At 41.6% G+C, this 17,285-nt stretch overlaps 1 protein-coding gene across 1 annotated transcript; it reads left to right on the top strand.

Annotated features, from left to right (window-relative positions):
- Positions 1–203: 203 nt before the first annotated feature.
- ODR4 (odr-4 GPCR localization factor homolog) lies at positions 204–16,084 on the top strand. The gene is made up of 14 exons (XM_059478628.1): positions 204–301; positions 1,386–1,519; positions 1,618–1,749; positions 2,119–2,214; positions 3,347–3,453; positions 4,191–4,227; positions 4,335–4,475; positions 5,049–5,144; positions 5,603–5,668; positions 6,946–7,074; positions 7,835–7,925; positions 8,882–9,067; positions 14,069–14,161; positions 14,864–16,084. Exons 2-14 carry the CDS (start codon positions 1,421–1,423, stop codon positions 14,929–14,931), a joined length of 1,341 nt encoding a protein of 446 aa, XP_059334611.1. The 5' UTR covers positions 204–301; positions 1,386–1,420; the 3' UTR covers positions 14,932–16,084.
- The last annotated feature ends 1,201 nt before the right edge of the window (positions 16,085–17,285 follow it).

Genomic DNA, 17,285 nt, shown 5'->3' with positions numbered 1-17,285 from the left:
TCGTCGCCATGAGGGATAGAGGAGCTTCATCCATGCTACAGGACAGGAGCTGTCTGTGCTTCTGAGGTGCCCCGTGTGCCCGAGAGCTGCCAGGGGAGCGCGGCCGCTTCCGCCACTCCCAATATGGCGGAGCGGGGGGCTGTGCGCGCCCTTTTCCCGCGCTCCGCTATGCATTGCTGTGCGTCATCTCTCTGCGCCGCGGTGCCTAGCGATGGCGTAATCGGCCACATCGGTGCTCGGCTGAGACCGGGGCGGCTGCAGAAACTGGGGATGTGCAGGGGCTGATCCTGGGGATGTGCAGGTACTGATCCATGGGGATGTGCAGGGGCTGATCCATGGGGATGTGCAGGGGCTGATCCTGGGGATGTGCAGGGGCTGATCCTGGGGATGTGTAGGTACTGATCCATGGGGATGTGCAGGGGCTGATCCCTGGGGATTTGCAGTTGCTGATCCTGGCTGTGGGGGCATGAGTTGAGGTCTGTGAGCACCTTCCCTGTGGAGGTTCAGGATGTTCTTTGCTTCCTCACCCTTTGCTCTTGGGCTTCAGCTTTTTAATGCCTAATTCTTTGGGATAATGTTCTCCAGGCTTGAAGGGGTTTTCAGCCTAGCCCTCAGGCAAGGGAGAGGAGTCTGTGGCAGCCCAGGCTCATTGGAATGTGCACAGATAGTGTGCTCTGAGTGTTTGGGAATTGGAATGGAAGTGCTGTAGGACATGGTCAAGGACACGTGTGGAATTCAGCAAGTCACTGTGGGAATGGAACAGTGCATCCTTTAGAAGTATCATGCAGCAAGATACTTTTTCTTGAAGGCATTTCAAAATTCAAATCCTGGATTCAGTTTTGGGCCCCTCATGACAAGAAAGGTGTGGAGGGGCTGGAGCATGTCCAGGGAAGGGAATGGAGCTGGGGAAGGGTCTGGAGCACCAGGAGGGGCTGAGGGAGCTGGGAAAGGGGCTGAGCCTGGAGAAAAGGAGGCTCAGGGGGGACCTTGTGGCTCTGCACAGCTCCTGACAGGAGGGGACAGCCGGGGGGGTCAGGCTGTGCTCTCAGGAACAGGGACAGGAGGAGAGGAAAAGGCTTCCAGTTGCATCAGGGAAGGTTCAGGTTTCATATTGGGAAAAATCTTTTACTGAAAGGGTTGTCCAGGCCTGGCATAGCTGCCCAGGATAGGGGTACAGTCCCCATCCCTGGATGGATTTTAAAGCCATGTGGATGTAGCATTTGGGGACATGGGTCAGTAGTGGCCTTGGGGAATGGTTGGACTCAATGACCTTGCAGGGTTTTTTCGATCAAACAGTTCTAAAGCATCTTTGTGTGAGACTTGTTCTCCTGTACCCATTGCAGTGTATGTACCCTCTTTCACTTAGTGCATTGTGTGTTTTGTAGGTTGGAACTACAGCAGCTCACTTAAACCTGGAGCCATGGGTAGAACTTACTTTGTGGAGGAAGGGATTGGGCAGTACCTGACAGAGCTCAGCACAAAGGTGAAGCCATATGTCACTGGCCTGTTGATAGGGCAGGTAAGGGTGGGATTGTCCTTCCATTCATTCCTGTGAGCTGGGGAAACCCCTGTTCAGCAGTCTCAAGGTGTGTTTGCTTCTGTTGATGTTCTGGCAAGTGCTCCCCCCAACGGGACTATGTCATCAGGGCTGTGCGAACTCCTCCCAAGGAGCAGCAGCAGGAGGAGAGCCTGGGCCCTCCCAAACTGGCATCCCTGGATGAGGAGTGGATCACCACACATGCCAGTCAGGTGAGACCTCACCCTGGGGATGGCAAAGGGTGGGAGGAACAGGAGGGAAATAAGATGGACACAAAGGATCTCGCCACTTGTGTCATGTCAAAGTGACAGAGCCTTCCTAACCATGCTGGGCACAGGTGTTTTAAACCAGAAATACCCTTAATGTTTTCAGGTTTTTTGGTGAAAGAACACTTGTTATTACTGAAAGGAAAACACTTGCAGGATGTGTTCACTTACAGGGTCCTGTAAGTGAAAACCAGTGTCCCTTAGTTCACTTCTGCTATTGGTGCAGACTTGTCTCACCGGTGGTTTTTGATATCTCAAGTTACATGGTTTCTAGATTGCCAATCCTGTTAATAAATGTTCATTTTTATTTTCAAGGTGTCCAGAATGCTCCCTGGAGGGTTGCTGGTCCTGGGTGTGTTTATGATTGCAACTCCAGAGCTGGCTAAAGATGGTCAAAATGCTCTGCGCAAGGTAAGCACAGTTCCTGCTGGGAGCACAGCAGCATCCTTGGCTCTGTGTGTGAGTAATTGCCTCTCATTGGCCTGACTAAAATACAGCAGTTTTGTTGCTTTATGTCACAAATGTTGTGCTTTGATGTGTGGGTTTGAGACTGGAACCTCAGAAATCCCTGTCCTGTGGGACACTATTTGTTGACCTCCTGATTGTTACTGCAATAGCAAATCTGAATTTCTATTTACTGGGTTTGTCTGTATTTAGTGGATGTGGACATTCTGGCTTAGGGAAAACATCCTCAAGGTTTATATTAAGCTAAATCTTTGTTGCTTATAAAGCCACATAAAGGTACTAGTGTTGTTAGCATGTTAGCTTTCTTTGTCTGAATAAAATCACTCAGTTTGGAGATGTTTACAGTAGTGAAAGACCTATTCTGATTCCTTTAAGAGAAACATCTTGTCTAGAACGTGTGCACTTGACTGAAGGGTGTGGGATTAAATTTAAAATACTCAAAACTACCTGGTAGACTTAAAATGCATTTTTGTTACAGTATTGGGGTATCTACTGCCATATTTGGTTTCTGTGCTGAAAATGTATGTTCATTTTGTCATTTTTCTAACATAATCATGGTCAGTGATTTAAGCATGAGCAGGTTTGGAAGCCTGAGATCTAAGAGTCAATTTTGGCAGTTCAGTGTAATTGCATCTAAGTTATGTAATGAAACTGGTAGCTGGCTAAAAAAGGTGAGCTGTGTCCAGGTAACCAGTAATAGCTGAATTAAAAATTGGGGGGGGGATTTGTGTTTTATAATTAGTAGCTCTTTTGCACAGCCTTTCTGACCCAGCTGATAGGCACAAAACTGTAATATGTATCTGTAAGGACAAAAGCATACAGGTTGGCCATGTGAATGTATACTGCTTGCTTTGGTTTATAAGGGAGCTAAATTAAAATTTAACAAGCCTCTTTCACTTTGGTAAAAAGTGCCTCTGAATCCCTGTTGGATTTTCTTTTTATGTGACATTTTGGTGACGTGTAAGCTGTGTTTTCTGCTCATACATAACTTTGATATTGCTTTGACTTAAAATTCTAGCACAAGACTATTTTCCAGGAGTTATAGTGAATATTTTTTCAATTTATTTTTGGTCTTTAGCTAATCTTCTCAGTGGAAAAGTCCTTGAGTAAAAGAAGGCTCTGGAAACCTGCTGAGGAGGAGGTCTCAGACAGAGCAGCACTTCAAATCTGTTCTGCTACAAAAAAGTATCCTTTATGAGCAAGGTTTATCGACTGAGGCTACTCTCCCAACCTCTTTTATCCAGTTACTGCTGAATAAATAAAAATTAGGGAGGAGGAGGCTGTTTAAGTTCCACTAGACATGTATAAGTTGATATAATGAAGTTTTCTGGTTAGCTGTGGTTAAGACTATTGACCCTTTTATCCTTGCAAAATTTCCATCATTTTTTATGAGGTCTGTCTGTGTGACAACATCAAATGACACCTTTCCCAGTCAGTCTTGACTTGCATAAACTGAAAAAAAAATCCTAAATTACTGTTTGGCTTTTTGAATTGCTGTTACCAGTGGTGTTTGCATGGAATTGGGGCAGCAGCAATCCTGTGGGATCAATGCTAGAGCTGCAGCAGAATGCAGGAGCTGTTGGTAATGACATAATACAAGGAGAGAAAGCAAGGATTTTTCTCTGAGGGGAGAGAGAGATGAGGACAAATTAAAAATGGATGCCTTGGTGCTTTTCCTGTCAATACATATTGATCTTAATTTGTTTGTAGAGATGGCATTGCTGTGGTAGTTGGAGATTACGGGAAAATGTTTTCCCACTTTTTTACACTTTTCCCACTTTTTTACACTGATGAAAGGTGAGAACTTGCTGCAGAGCATAAATTAGCTCAACAAGGAAGTTTAGTAGAGGGCTAAGTTAATTGTGGATTGTTCTTATTTGCTCCCTTGCTTTCCACTGGGTCTTTTTCTTTAAGTAGCACAGAGTAGTTTGCCGAACCTACGATGTGCAGGACCCCAAGGTAAGCTCATCCAGCTTTTAATGCATGGCAAGGAATGCTAAACCCCCAAAAAGCCTCAATATAGTGCTTTGGGTAGATGCTTTATGGCTTTTCCTTTGTGCTCTCAGAGTTCAGCTAAACCAGCAGACTGGAAGTACCAGAATGCTCTGACTGCCTCCTGGGTGGCTTTGGGCTGCACAGTAAATGTGAACATCCACATTCCACTTCTTGCTACTTCCCCCAACCATGACCTGGAGAAGAACACCAAGGTAACTCACTGCCTGCCCTGGTTCCTACACACCAGTAACCACACTCATTTCTGTGCTGAAAATTAAATAAGAAAGAGTTAAACAGTGCAGGAGAGGAGTAGGACTAATCAGTGGAGAATGATTAGCAATTATTCATCTTTTAAATGTAACTCTTCTGCTGTGCTCAGTGAGAAATTTCCTTTGTTCAAAATTATGTAATAATGGTCATGAGTATCCCAGGTAACTTCTCTGGTGTCTCACCTGGTGAAAGGTTACACCCAATTTGTGCTGGACTATGGGATGGTTTTGCCATGAGTTGTCTTTCAATGGGCTGCAACCCTCTCTGCAACCCCCAAATCCCTGGGGCGACACTTCAGTATTTTGCAATGCTTGTTTCTTAATTTGTTCTGAATGTGGTCCATTTAAGGTTTACCTTTGGCAAAACACAGGTTTTTCATTTTAAAACTCTCTCAGAGTAAGTATTTAAACATACACTTCTATAAGTTTCAGCATGGAGCTGTCCAACCCTTCAGTGAAATTCATTAATTCTTTCCTCTTTCTTATGGTTATTTTGTGTTTTCACTTCTTTTAAAGAATGGGTTAAACCGATGGTCAAAGCAGATAGAAGACAGTGTTTTTCTGATCAATGGCCAAGTTAAAGATGAGGATACAGAACTGCTGGAAGGGCAGGTGAGTACCAAACAAGGAGGAATTGAGCTCTAATAGATGTATGGTTGGAACCTCTGTGTGACAGAGCATTGAATGAGACATCTCCTGTGCAGTGTTTGTTGGTCTGATTGGCTGTTCCAGGCAACCAACACACAGAGCTGTCATTCCTGCAGCCTGCCTCTCCCTCCTGGGCAGTGTGAATGCAGTAATTATGTGTGAAATGACTGAAATGTTTCTATTACAGAGTGAGGTGTGAATGTGGGTGATGACATTTCAAAGACCTACTTTCAGTCACCTTGATGATTGATTCATTCATCTCTCCTTTTAGTTTTCTAGTTCTATTCTCTTGGTTGGTTTCTAAGTGCTATTTTTCCCTCTCAAAGGCTATAAACTAGGGAACACTCTATACCATTGTGAGGAGACTGCCTCAGGCACTTTTTTTTCCTCTTTCATGACACAAAGAATTTTTTTCCCCTCAGAAAAAGTTCAGAGGAAATACTCAGCCCAGCACTCAGATTTCTGATGTCAAGGTTCTGACACAGCTGGTAAGTTTTCAGTGGTTTGCAAAATATAAGCTTGCCTTTAAATTATAAAATAGAGCAAAAAATAAAATAACAAGATTCTGAATTATTGTCTAGAAATCTTGCTCACTTATTCCTAAGACTTTTTTCCCTCCTGGATATTGAATATGAAACTGATTGTCCACAGATCTGCATATTTTGTGCCTTTAGAAATTCTTGTGGTGAGATAACCATGTTGTCCATGAATTGCATAGGATAACTGAAAGATTGGAAAACAGGTTCTGGAAAAGAAATCCTGTGATTAATTCCTTTGGTAGTAGGATACCTGTAGGTACCTGTGTACATTGATTTCAGGTGACTTTGTATCTGAATTCAGAGTCATCCCCACACTTCAAAGCACAGCTTGCCCTGGCTAGCTTGGACATTCACTTGGATGCTTTTGTCAGAAGCTCAGCTGCCAGCTCTGGATTAAGGCGTAGATCCCGTGAGCTGAATCATCATCTGGAGCTGCTGGATCTATGTCAGGAGCTTCCTCCCTACCTGAGTTGTGAAGAACTGTGAATTTGGTGCCCCAGTCTAGGTCCTGAAGTGCAAATGTGTCCAGGCCTTGTTTCATAGCCTTTTGTGTTTTGTCAGGAGGTTCCTGGATTCTCAAAATTATGTTCAGCAAAGCTAGAAGTGTTTCCAATGCCATTTAAAGTCTCCATGAGTATCTCAGCTTCTTTTGTTGTTACTGTCTATTACATTGAGGTGAATTGCTGCAGGGAGAGGAAAACTTTTTCTGGCAGAAGTGGTTTGTGCAGTTGGTGAGGAAGTTGTGCATCCCAGTGTTTCCAGGTGTTGTCCTGGAGTGCTTCATGCTCACACTCATTGTTGTGGTAATTAGGGAGAGCATTTCTAGGCAACAGTTTGATGCAGCTCTCAGTGTGACCATGTGTATAATTTGTTACTGACTGATGGGATGACTCCCAGCACACCCTGGGTTACGCTGATTATAGCAAACATGAAAACGTCATTGTTTTACAAAAGCCTGTAAAAGACTTAACAGTTGCAATGCTGTCATTTGCCACAAGCCTGGAAAGTTTTAAAATCTCCTAGACACAAGTGTTTGAAACACCTGGAGAGATAAACACATTTGCCATAATAGAAAAGAGAGGAAGAACCAAACGAATAACTAAAAATAAAATAAAATTGTGAGGGAAACAGCTTGTGTGTGAGCACCTGCTGTTGGTTTGGTGGTTCTGGTTTTAGTGACACTGCTGCAAGGGCCTGGGATAAAGGTGTATGTGTTTGTCCCTCAGTGCCAGGGTGCCAGCCCCAGGTCCACGGCGACGGTGCAGGTGTGCAGTGGCTCCATCAACCTGCGGGGGGCTGTGAAATGCAGAGCCTACATCCACAGCAACAAGCCCAAGGTTAAAGAGGCCATTCAGGTACTGAGCAGGGTCTTGGTCCATCAGAAACATTCTCCTGGAACACCTGGGACTTGGCATACTGGTTTTCCTTTGCCAGAACTGGGGTCAAAGTTATTTTAGAAACCATCCGTGTGGGGTTAGTTAGTTTTTCTCTTCTAGAGGAATATGTGTGATGTGTGTAAGGCTGGGCTCTGGGGAGGCTTTGCACAAATTGTCCAAGGGATTAGGCTTTGAAGAATTCTCTTTAAAATGGTTGCAGACTGTAATATTAAATATTGTAGAGGTAAAATTCAGATTTACTTGTTCAGTAATTTATTTTTTTCCCTCACTGAGTCATTGCCTTGTGATTATTTTTGTTTGGCTTTACTGATAAATATCTAGAAGTTGTCCGTTCTTATCCTAGCAATCCTAAAAATTTCCTCAGCTTTTCATTTTTGTTTTGTGGTTTTCCTTCTTGATACCAATTCTTTTGATGTTAGCTTTTCTCTATTATTAAATTATTATTTAGTAGTTTGAAAATTTTCTGGGAAATTTTTACTAGTTTTTATTTTCTGGGAAAATAAAATATTTACTAGTTTTTTTACTAAAATACTACTAAAATATTTTACTAGTAAAATATTTACTAGTTTTTCTTTTCTGGGAAAAAAACCTATTATTTCATCATGGGTTTAACATATGGGGTTTCTTTGTTTATTTCTTCCTGGTTAAAAGCTTTGCAAATAGTTTTGATTTTGCAAATGGTTTTGCTATTCCTGATGATTTCACTGTGTCCTTGCAGGCTTTGAAAAGAGACATAATAAACACATTGAGTGATCGGTGTGAAATATTGTTTGAAGATCTGATTTTAAATGAAGGACCTCAGAAAAAAAGTAAGAAATTAAAAAAAAAAAAACAAACAAGAAACCCCAAAGCCACTAACTTGTATTTGCAGTGAATTTTGGTGGTTGTAGAAAATTGTGTTATAGTGAAGTTCCAGTATGGTTCGAGCAGAATAAAAAGGAGAAGGTACAGTTGCTGCTTGTCAGCCTTGACTTTTTCTTAAATCTGGAAATTTTTTTTGTCAGGTTTGTGTCCTTTGCCATCGCAGTTCCTGTGACCACAATAAGGAATCCCAGCTTCTTCCTCACTCATCAGATATTTTGTGATTTTCAAACTTCTGTAGTTGAAACTCTTGTCTCTGAAGTTCCAACTGTACCTTGCACACTTTAAGTTTTTATTTATAATTTTTTTTAAATACATGTATGGTCTTCCTATTAATATTGATGTGTGTTAAAACTTGATAGAGACCAGATCTCTGAGCTTATGCTGGGACTCTTTAAACTCCTTTAAGTCAGTGCAGTGGTGTCGTTGCCTTAAACCAAAAAGGAGTTAATTGACAAATCAATGGGAATGTCTTGGGCAGAGGGAGCCTTTTCCATTGCAGGTAGTTCTGAGTCCCTTCTCTAGGTGGCAGCCGAGCTTTGTGGCTCTGTGTGACACCTCTGCAGTCCTGAGTGCTGCTGAAATCCTGCTCCTCGGGGAGCTCTTACCTGCAGCCTCTCCCTGAGCCCTCCTGCAAGTCATTCTGAACAGGAGAAAAGTTCTGCTTTCTGTTTTATGATCTGTTTGGAGCTGCCCTGGGTATTTCTGGAGAGACTAATAATGTAAGGACATAAATCCATAGAATAGCAGCCCACTAAGCCAGGCATGTCTGAAAGCAGGGTTTTACACAGAGACCTTGAGCTCTTTTGCAATGACTTTATCTTGTGCTCAGAGATTATGGAGGGATCTTATCATAACTGTCAAGGCGTTTATTGGGATGGTATTTCTCCCTCTTTCCTTTTAGGTTTTGGGAGGGAATATCATGTCCTGCCTCAGAGACTGTTTGTCCCAGTTGCTGGATCCAGTGTGATGCTCAGTGATTATAAGTTTGGTGATGAGGCTGCTGGAGAAATCCAGGAACGTTTTGTGGAGATGTTGGATCAGCCTGTGCAAGCTGAAGATATGCACATAGCTGAGGACATTAGCACAGGTAAATATCTGAGAGCTAGGGCAGGCTGGCTCAGGGGCCAGGAAAATGCTGATTAATGGCACAGGCCAGTTTTAGCCAGATATGGATAAAGTCAACTTACTTCACATGCAACTCTAAGCAATTATAACAATTCATTGCAGCTTAAATATATTGTGGAAAATGGTCCAATTTCTCACAGTTTATGTTTCTCTCTGAACAGACTTCTCTTTCCCCTCTCAAATATTTTGGTTTTCCAGTGCAGCCATGACTGCAGCCCATGAGCTGCTGTAGAAACACGAAGAGATGGTTTACCAAGGTTTGTATGTGCCATTGTGCCCATGAATTAGAGGGGATCCTTTATTGATAAATAAACTCTTAAAAAACATCCTGCAAAGCTTTATTTTTTTTACATGAATATGTATGTTTACACTGTCAGTAGTTCATCTTTTTAGTGCTAAGTAGTTTTGAGACAAGTTAGAATAAGTTGAGTGATTTAGTGAAATCTACTGTTTTTTCACTACAGAATTAAAAACACTTTAAAATTTCTTCTGGCAAAACATTCATGTAGTCTGATGTGTCTTTCAGGAAGTTTTCATGCTAAACCTGGTGTTTTAAAAAAAGCCAAATACCTTTCTTTACTCAGAGTGTTTTAATTTATGTACCAAATGCAGTGCCTAAACCTGAAGATTTGTGGGTTCAACCGAAATGAAAACAAAATTGAGAGCACTTTTCATTTTATACTGAATGTCTTACAAGTTTGTGGTCTGATTATGAGACTGCTATATTCCCTTTAATACAGATATTTTGACTTAATCTAGTTACTGGATTCCTCTTTCTGAACATTTCTGGTCTATATAATTTCCTTTTGGGCTTTCTCCCTTGCAATGTTGATTTCAATGTGGATTTCAAACATGACATTGAAATGTACCTAAGAACATTTTCTGTGGTCTTACGGAAGGCATTTTGCTCCCCTTCCCCCCCCCCCCCCCCCCCCCCCCCGCAACATGCATATGAGCTGCAGGTTCCAGTTTTGTAATTTAAAAAATAAAAAATCCAACACTAATTCTCACATTAAAACTATGAACACTTTTTGATGTTGGTATTTAGGGACAAAAACTGGGCAATGTAACCATGACTTGCTGTGCAAGGTGAACTGTGAGTACTGATATTCACCTTGACTTGCATGTTAACTTGGAGGGGGTTTTGAGTTTCCTCATTTCAGAGTTAACCATAAATTCTTGTCTTTCTAAATGAATCAGCTCCCCCGGGCTTTACCTAGACCTGTTAGCTGTAACTGACTCATCCTTTTGAAGAGAAAGAGGTGTACAGGAACCTCAAGGAAAACAGGAAAGACAATAAAAATCTCTCTGGCATTATTAGAGTAACTTTAATACTCTTAAAACTAATTACTACTGAGCTTTAAGGAATCAGTGTAGCTTAGAGAAGCAAATGAGTATTGTTGTAGCAGTGGAGAGAGGTGTGGGAGGAGAGAGGTGATGATTCAGTTCAGCTTTATTGCTTATGTAAGGCTGTGTGAGCTGCAGGTACGAAGGAAACACCTTTCCACTCACAGCAGGGCATCCCAAAGATTAATGCCAACAATAAGTGTGAAGTGATGGCCACTAAAGGAGCTTGGGTGTTCTTGTAGTCTGCTGCTTGTAGAGTTAACTGAGGGGGATTTATATTCCTTTTCTTTGAAAGAAAAGCAAATTAAAAGTAGGTGTGTATTTTCTTTCAGAAAAGCCCCAAAGCCACAAATTGAAATAAATGCATTGAAGAGGAGAGGAAAAAACGTGCAAGGGGATTTTAGGAAAGCTTGGCCTTGTCCTGGTGACCACCATAAAGTTTGTCCATGGAATGGGCTCTGTTAATTGCAGTGATATCAATAATACTGACAGCACAGCACTGTTCATTCTGATAACTAAAGTTGAGGCATCGGTCACTTGTGGTTTATTAAAATCACAAGTTATTTATACACTTTTATCATACCAGGAAGGTAATTTTAGAAAGAGTCCTGTTAAATGCATACAAATGTTCTGCATTCTAAAAAAATCCCCCATTAATTATGGGATTTGATTTTTATTGTTGCTTTGGTATGAAATGTCTAAGTATTGCTGTGAACATGTTTTTGTGTTATAATGAGAGTTTGTGGTTTTTCTTGTGCAAAGGCTTTTGCAGTGCATCATTTTGGCTTGGGAAGCATGTGCTGTTTCTCTAAGCTTAGCTCTAACTTTGTTAATGATAGTCACTATTCAGTAATTGGTTTGTAGGGAACTTTGTCATCAGCCTTTCTGTTTGTGTCACAGTTCCTGTGGTCTGAGGCACCTTCCTCAAATTAACTGGAAATGCTGTTCATACTGAGGTTCTGGGGAAAGTTTGCTGATAAAAAGAATTCTCTAAAATTCAAGAACACGAGCAGGCTTTTGAAATAATTTGAGGTTTTGTTCCCTTTTTTAAAATATGCACTTTAGAAGAAGAGGATCTAATCAGTATAGGCAAAAGATTTATTTTGTAAGGAACTTCTAGTCAAAACATGAATTTTTGAGGTCAGTTTTATATGTTTACTGAACTTGGGGCTCTCCTGCTGTCTTCTGCAGTTTGTGTCTTGACTCCATGTACAGATCTCCAGTGGGGACACCACTGGGTCATGCTTTAAAATTGCTGTGTGGAAAATAGAAAGTAAACTCCAAGCTATTTATAAGTGAAAGCTTTAAATAGCCCTAACACTGTAATTTCAAGGTATTCAGTGCTCTAATACAGGCAACTGAAAGCTCTGCATTTCTGATTGGCTTTACTAAATCCCTGCTCCTCCTTGGTGCAGGGGGTGGGCTGGTAAATACCCTGAGTGGATAGACAGAAATAAGACTTCAGCAGTGGTAATCACTTCCCTATCTTGGTTAGGAAACTGAAGAATTAAAGATTCATCTAACTGGTACTAGAAGACATCTGCTATGAAAATTCTTTTGTGTGATTTTGCTGCTCTACATGCAAACCTTCCAGAATGTGATGGCATAAAGGCCTGTGGTAACTAAATAGCTCAAGGGTGGTTCTTTTTTTTTTCCCCTTTGTCTTCTTATTTTTTCCTAGGCAAGGAATGTGCAGCTGCCTTGATGTGCAGCTTCCAAAGGTCCCCTCAGCACAGGGAAGCACAAAGAAACCTCAAGTTAGAGGGCACAGACCATCCTACCTGCTCATCAAATATACAGCAGAAAGGAACCTGCTGGAGCTAGACTCCAGAGGTGGCCCAAAAATGCAGTCAGATTGTCCCAAAGTGGGATGTTTTACAGAATTCAAAACTCTGGACAGAAGTTCTCTTACTGTGCTAGTTAAAGATACTTACTGAAAACCTATATTTCAACAATTAATAACTACTCTCGCTGAAGACTTCTGCTCATTTTAGGCAGCTGAGGGAGTGTTTTTCTTGGCACAAAGAAAATTATCTAGCCATGGCCTCATTGAGGACTAGTGGGATTCAGGAATATTTGACGATTTCTCTTCAAAAACACACTTTGCACTGAAATATTGTTATCTTGATTTCACATGGATGTGCTGCTTGCAGAGAGATCTCCAAGCAATGTCTTATATCTGTGTATCTCACTGTCCTGTTGAGTTTCATATCAAGCAGTGATTTCTCTGCTGCTGTACATCCTGTACCAATGCAGTGGGTTTAGGGATAAAACCCCTAAAGACAGGTTTTAAAAGCTAGTTTGGGTGTTTTTGTGTAACAAGTCTTGTGCAAGCTTGATTTAAGGATATTTTGAAGACAATTATCCACATGACTCAACAGAAACAACCTTTCTGATCGTCTAGATTATCCATTTCCACCATAGCTAATGACAGAGAAAGTACTTCGTTTGCATATGAATCACACAGAGGATGTGCCTTATTACTCAAGCATGTAATTTGTGATTTATTGCTGATGGTCAGCCCCTCTGTGGAAATGGAGATCTGTTTTTATTCAGATCAGTGTCCCATGGCCTTCCCTGATATCTGGTTCTGCTGGGGGTTCCCTTGTCTCCAGAACAGTCTGTTAGGCTCCTTCTCTTATCTGAGCCTGCTTGTCTCATTCTTCCCAGACACATCCAGCTCCCACTGCCATGACAAACACTGTCTTTCTGTTTGCTTGTGCAGAAGGTGCCTGTGGTTATAGATTCTGAATTGTAATCCAAATTCTTCGCAAGTCTTAGCAAACTCCTGAAAATGGGAATGCTTAAAAATGGTGGCCCACAACCATCCAGCAGCTTTGTCACTGGAGGGTGTATGGTGTATTCCATGCTGGCTCAGAGAAGTTGGGCTGAAGGACTGGAGATTAATCCCCTTCTTTCTCTCCTGCCCCTCTAGCAAGCTGGATATAGCCCAGGGATTAGGGAGATCTTTGCAAAGGAAATAGATACAGGTTTGAGTCCCATCTGCCTGGAAATAGACTCAAGCTCTCTCACATCCTGGCTGGGCAGACTAAGGATCTAGTAATTCTTCCAAAGAGGAATGAGTCCTCAATGCCTGCTGTGAAAGGGTATTTTTAGGGGATCTCCAGGAAGGAATTTCTGTGGCTGGAAAAAAATGCATCCCTGGCTGTTGGGTAGGGAAGTGCTGCTGGGCGCATCCTCTCTGGTGTGGGATTTGCATGTACCCTGAGCTGGGGACTGATGGCTCTGAGAGGACCTTTGATCTTGGAAGGTGCTCAATGGTACATTTTGGTGGTTCCCTCTCACATATTCAGATTCTCCCCAGGCTATGCAAAGAGGGTTGGGAATGTTACTCTGGAAGAAGGGTGTGTAACATGAGTTTTGGAAGAGGAGCTTCTCCTGAAATGTATTTTGTCTCTTTAGTTTTACGCTTCCAGCCATACAGCATAGTTTAGCACTGTGCTATTGCTGTTGTACCACTTCTACTGCAATAAACTGTTTTTTTTCTACCATAAATACACTTTATAAAGTTGATGTGAAGTTCTTGGCCTTTTGTATTAATTCACTGTAAAACACAACTGTTAATTTTCCCCTTCTTCCCTTGATTTCCATGCAGTTGATATTTGCCCAGTGGCTGACAGCCCGAGTGACACAGAACAGGCACAGCTGACAAAAGCAACGTTGCTGTTGAAGCTCCAACAAAATATGGGTATGTTCCTTCCCAGATTTTTGCTATGGCACTCCAGAAGCTGCAGTGGCCCCTTTCAGAACTGTTAGCTCCCATAGCATCCTAATTGTCAGCTCAGGAATTCAGGGAACACCAGCCACAGAAATTTCCATTGCAACTTCTCCATGGTGCTGCTCTCAGAGATCTGTCTACATTTAGTACAGCTCTCTTTGCTGTGGGGCTGCTTGTATTGAAATAATTACACTTTAATCAACAAAGCAGTTACTTCTGGATTCTATTAATTATTAGAAATAGAATATAGTAACTGGAAGATTAAATAGGAGCAGTAAATATGTGTTTGCTTTGAATGTAAAAATGTTTTCCCTTACATCATCACTGGGGTGTCTTGGGGTTTTCGGTGTGTCTCCTCAGCTGCATCAGTAATGAGCACGCTAATAAAAGTAGCTTTTGGGGTGGCTCTTTTTGGGATAGCTCTTTTTGTTTCTCCTTGTGCTCATTCCCCCTGGCCCACCCTCCCCTCCCTGCCTGCTGCTGCCTGTGCTGCCCTTCCCTCACTGCCTGTGTTCTCTCTGGATTTGGGGCTGGTTGTGGTACCCTTCCCTCACTGCCTGTGTTCTCTCTGGATTTAGGGCTGGTTCTGCTCTTCCCTCACTGCCTATGTTCTCTCTGGATTTAGGGCTGGTTCTGCTCTTCCCTCACTGCCTATGTTCTCTCTGGATTTAGGGTTGGTCGTGGCAGCCGCTGTTGCAGTCCTGGCATCGATTTTCTCCTTCAACTACTTCAGTGATTGATCTCCAGTGATTAAACTCAAGCCACCACAGCTCCTGGGAAATGTTGGCCATTCAGAAGATGGAAATAGCTGGGGTTGATATATTAGTAATTAAGAATTGTTGTCTAAATCTCAGCAGGTAGATGTGCAATGTAAACTGTAATACTGTAAAGTGTAATTCAGTTACCTTGTTCCATCATACACTTCCTAAATTAAATAGAATTATGCACTTAGAGAATCAAGTAGAGGGTGAATCAGGTTTACAAGAAACTAACCCTGTCTCTCTGTGTAAATGAATGATAATATTTTCTGGAGTGGTCCTTTAAACAAATGCAGAACCTTTTCTTCCTCCTGGCTCCTTTAATGTAAACTGCTACTCCTGGTGTTTCTCAGGGTACTGGTAAAACTTGCATAATGACCTGGTATGATAATTCCTGCTTTAAGGGTTCCTTTGCTAAGAGAAATCTTATTTTATTACCATTAATTGGGGGAAAATTAGTTTTAGTAAAGCCAGCATTTCACCATAGGCATTGTTTTAGATAATACTGGCTAGCTAGCATAAAATGTATACAAATAGTTTCTAAAATTTTCAAGGCTAGACCGAGGCAGCCTGTAAATAGCTTGTTTCAAGAGTGGAGAACTCAGAAATCAATGAAATGCATGGTACTGCTGAGCTGTGTGTATGCTGCTGCCTTTGCCTTAGTGCCTCCTGATGAGGATTTCTCTGTCCAGCTCTAATACAATCATTTCTATCTTGGAATTTGAACTATTTCAGCAACAGTTACACCTAGGCAGGCCTTGTGGGTTATCTTGTAGATACAGACAAGTTATCAAAATTACTGCTAATCAGGATTTTTAGATTATAAACAGAGAGCATTCCATGATGAGAGATTCTCCTGGGGATGTTGGCCAGTTACATGTTTACTCAACATGAGGAAGGTGGACAGGTGGAATGAACTCTAGTAAGGCCAATAAAGATAATTTGTATATGAAATATGATGTTTACTTGGACCTGAGCTACAACAGAAAAGAATTAACAGCATTTTAATACCAATGCAAATTTATTTTTTTGTTTGAAGGCAGTGGAACACAAAGAAAAAAAATAAACCCTTTGATTCTAAAGCATAATCAAGTATGTACTGGGATACCTTTAATAAAGGCAACTCTGAGAAAGGTGTGTTGACTACTGTTGCCTCACTTGTGTATTCTGTTTTTACATGTTTGGAAAAAAGAGCTGCTTTTCTGAAAGACAGTGTTGATCTTCTGTGCTCAGCATTGCTCAAGGGGGGCCTCCTGGAGGAGGGTGGTGAGTGTTGTAATGGAGGCACTGGGTTCAGCTGCTGTGGGTTCTAGAATTGCTTTTATTCTGTGCCAGTCAGTGGAATCAACAGGCAGGAATCAGGAGGTGGGATGACATCCAGGGGAGGCTGAGGGTTATCCAGAAAATGGGAGTAATTTTGTAATGTGATTCAGAATATGGTTGGTTTAAAAATTGCTCTACTACCATCTCTGTTAGAAGGAGGAACAGGGCTGTAATTAGAACGAAGGCACTGTCTTTTGTCTCTTTTTGTTAAGGAGAGCAGCGTGTGCTTTTGAAGGTAAAAGACAAAATGATTATTCTTTAGTTGCCTGTAACACAAAATGCAGCCACAGAAGTGAAGTACAGCATCTCTGACACCAGAGAAGATAATTGTCCTGAAACACTTTCTGTAGTTGTTCTTGTTTAGTACTTGTGGTGTCAAAAATAGAGCTTGTTGGGATGTATTATTCCAGGGTTCCCCTTGAAAAGAACTCTTCCTCTTTTTTCTTCCTCTCTTAACATTTGCTAAGCTTATTCAGTGCTTAGTAAATGATCCTTTTCTTTGTGGTCATGGTGAAATTAATCCTTCAGTTTAGGACTAAACTCAGTAGCAGAGATCTCATTTTCCAGTTTGGGCTTGGAGGAAGGCAAAGAAAGAAGTTGCTCTGGTGGAGATTCCAGGTATAATATAAGAGACAGTTGAAGTACCATCTGTGCAATAATAAATTAATCAACCATGTCAAAGAAGAAAGGAGTAATTTGACTTGTACCTACAGATTGAGCCTTCGAGTCATCCTGCCATGAGGAAATTGTGGATGTAGAAGAAAGCAGGTTCTCACTTGTCTAAGAATTACAGGACTAACCAAGAGGGGATTTTATTGTCCCATCCTTTCTTGTACCATTTTGTACTGTTGATAGTGTAAGATAATGAGGGTTTAAGATAAATTAAAATGTATGTGTAAGAGGAAAGGAAAACAACCTTTTAAAAATCTGTTTCCTGACTACTGCATAACTCTTACTCAGATTTCATTGTAGGTTTGTCCTTTTCCTACCTGTATAATACCCCAAAGCTTTCA

This window comes from Ammospiza nelsoni, chromosome 9 (genome assembly GCF_027579445.1).
Source record: "Ammospiza nelsoni isolate bAmmNel1 chromosome 9, bAmmNel1.pri, whole genome shotgun sequence".
Lineage (NCBI taxonomy): Eukaryota > Metazoa > Chordata > Aves > Passeriformes > Passerellidae > Ammospiza > Ammospiza nelsoni.
The sequence above is the reverse complement of the archived record's forward strand: the minus strand, read 5'-3'. Positions and strand labels throughout refer to the sequence as shown.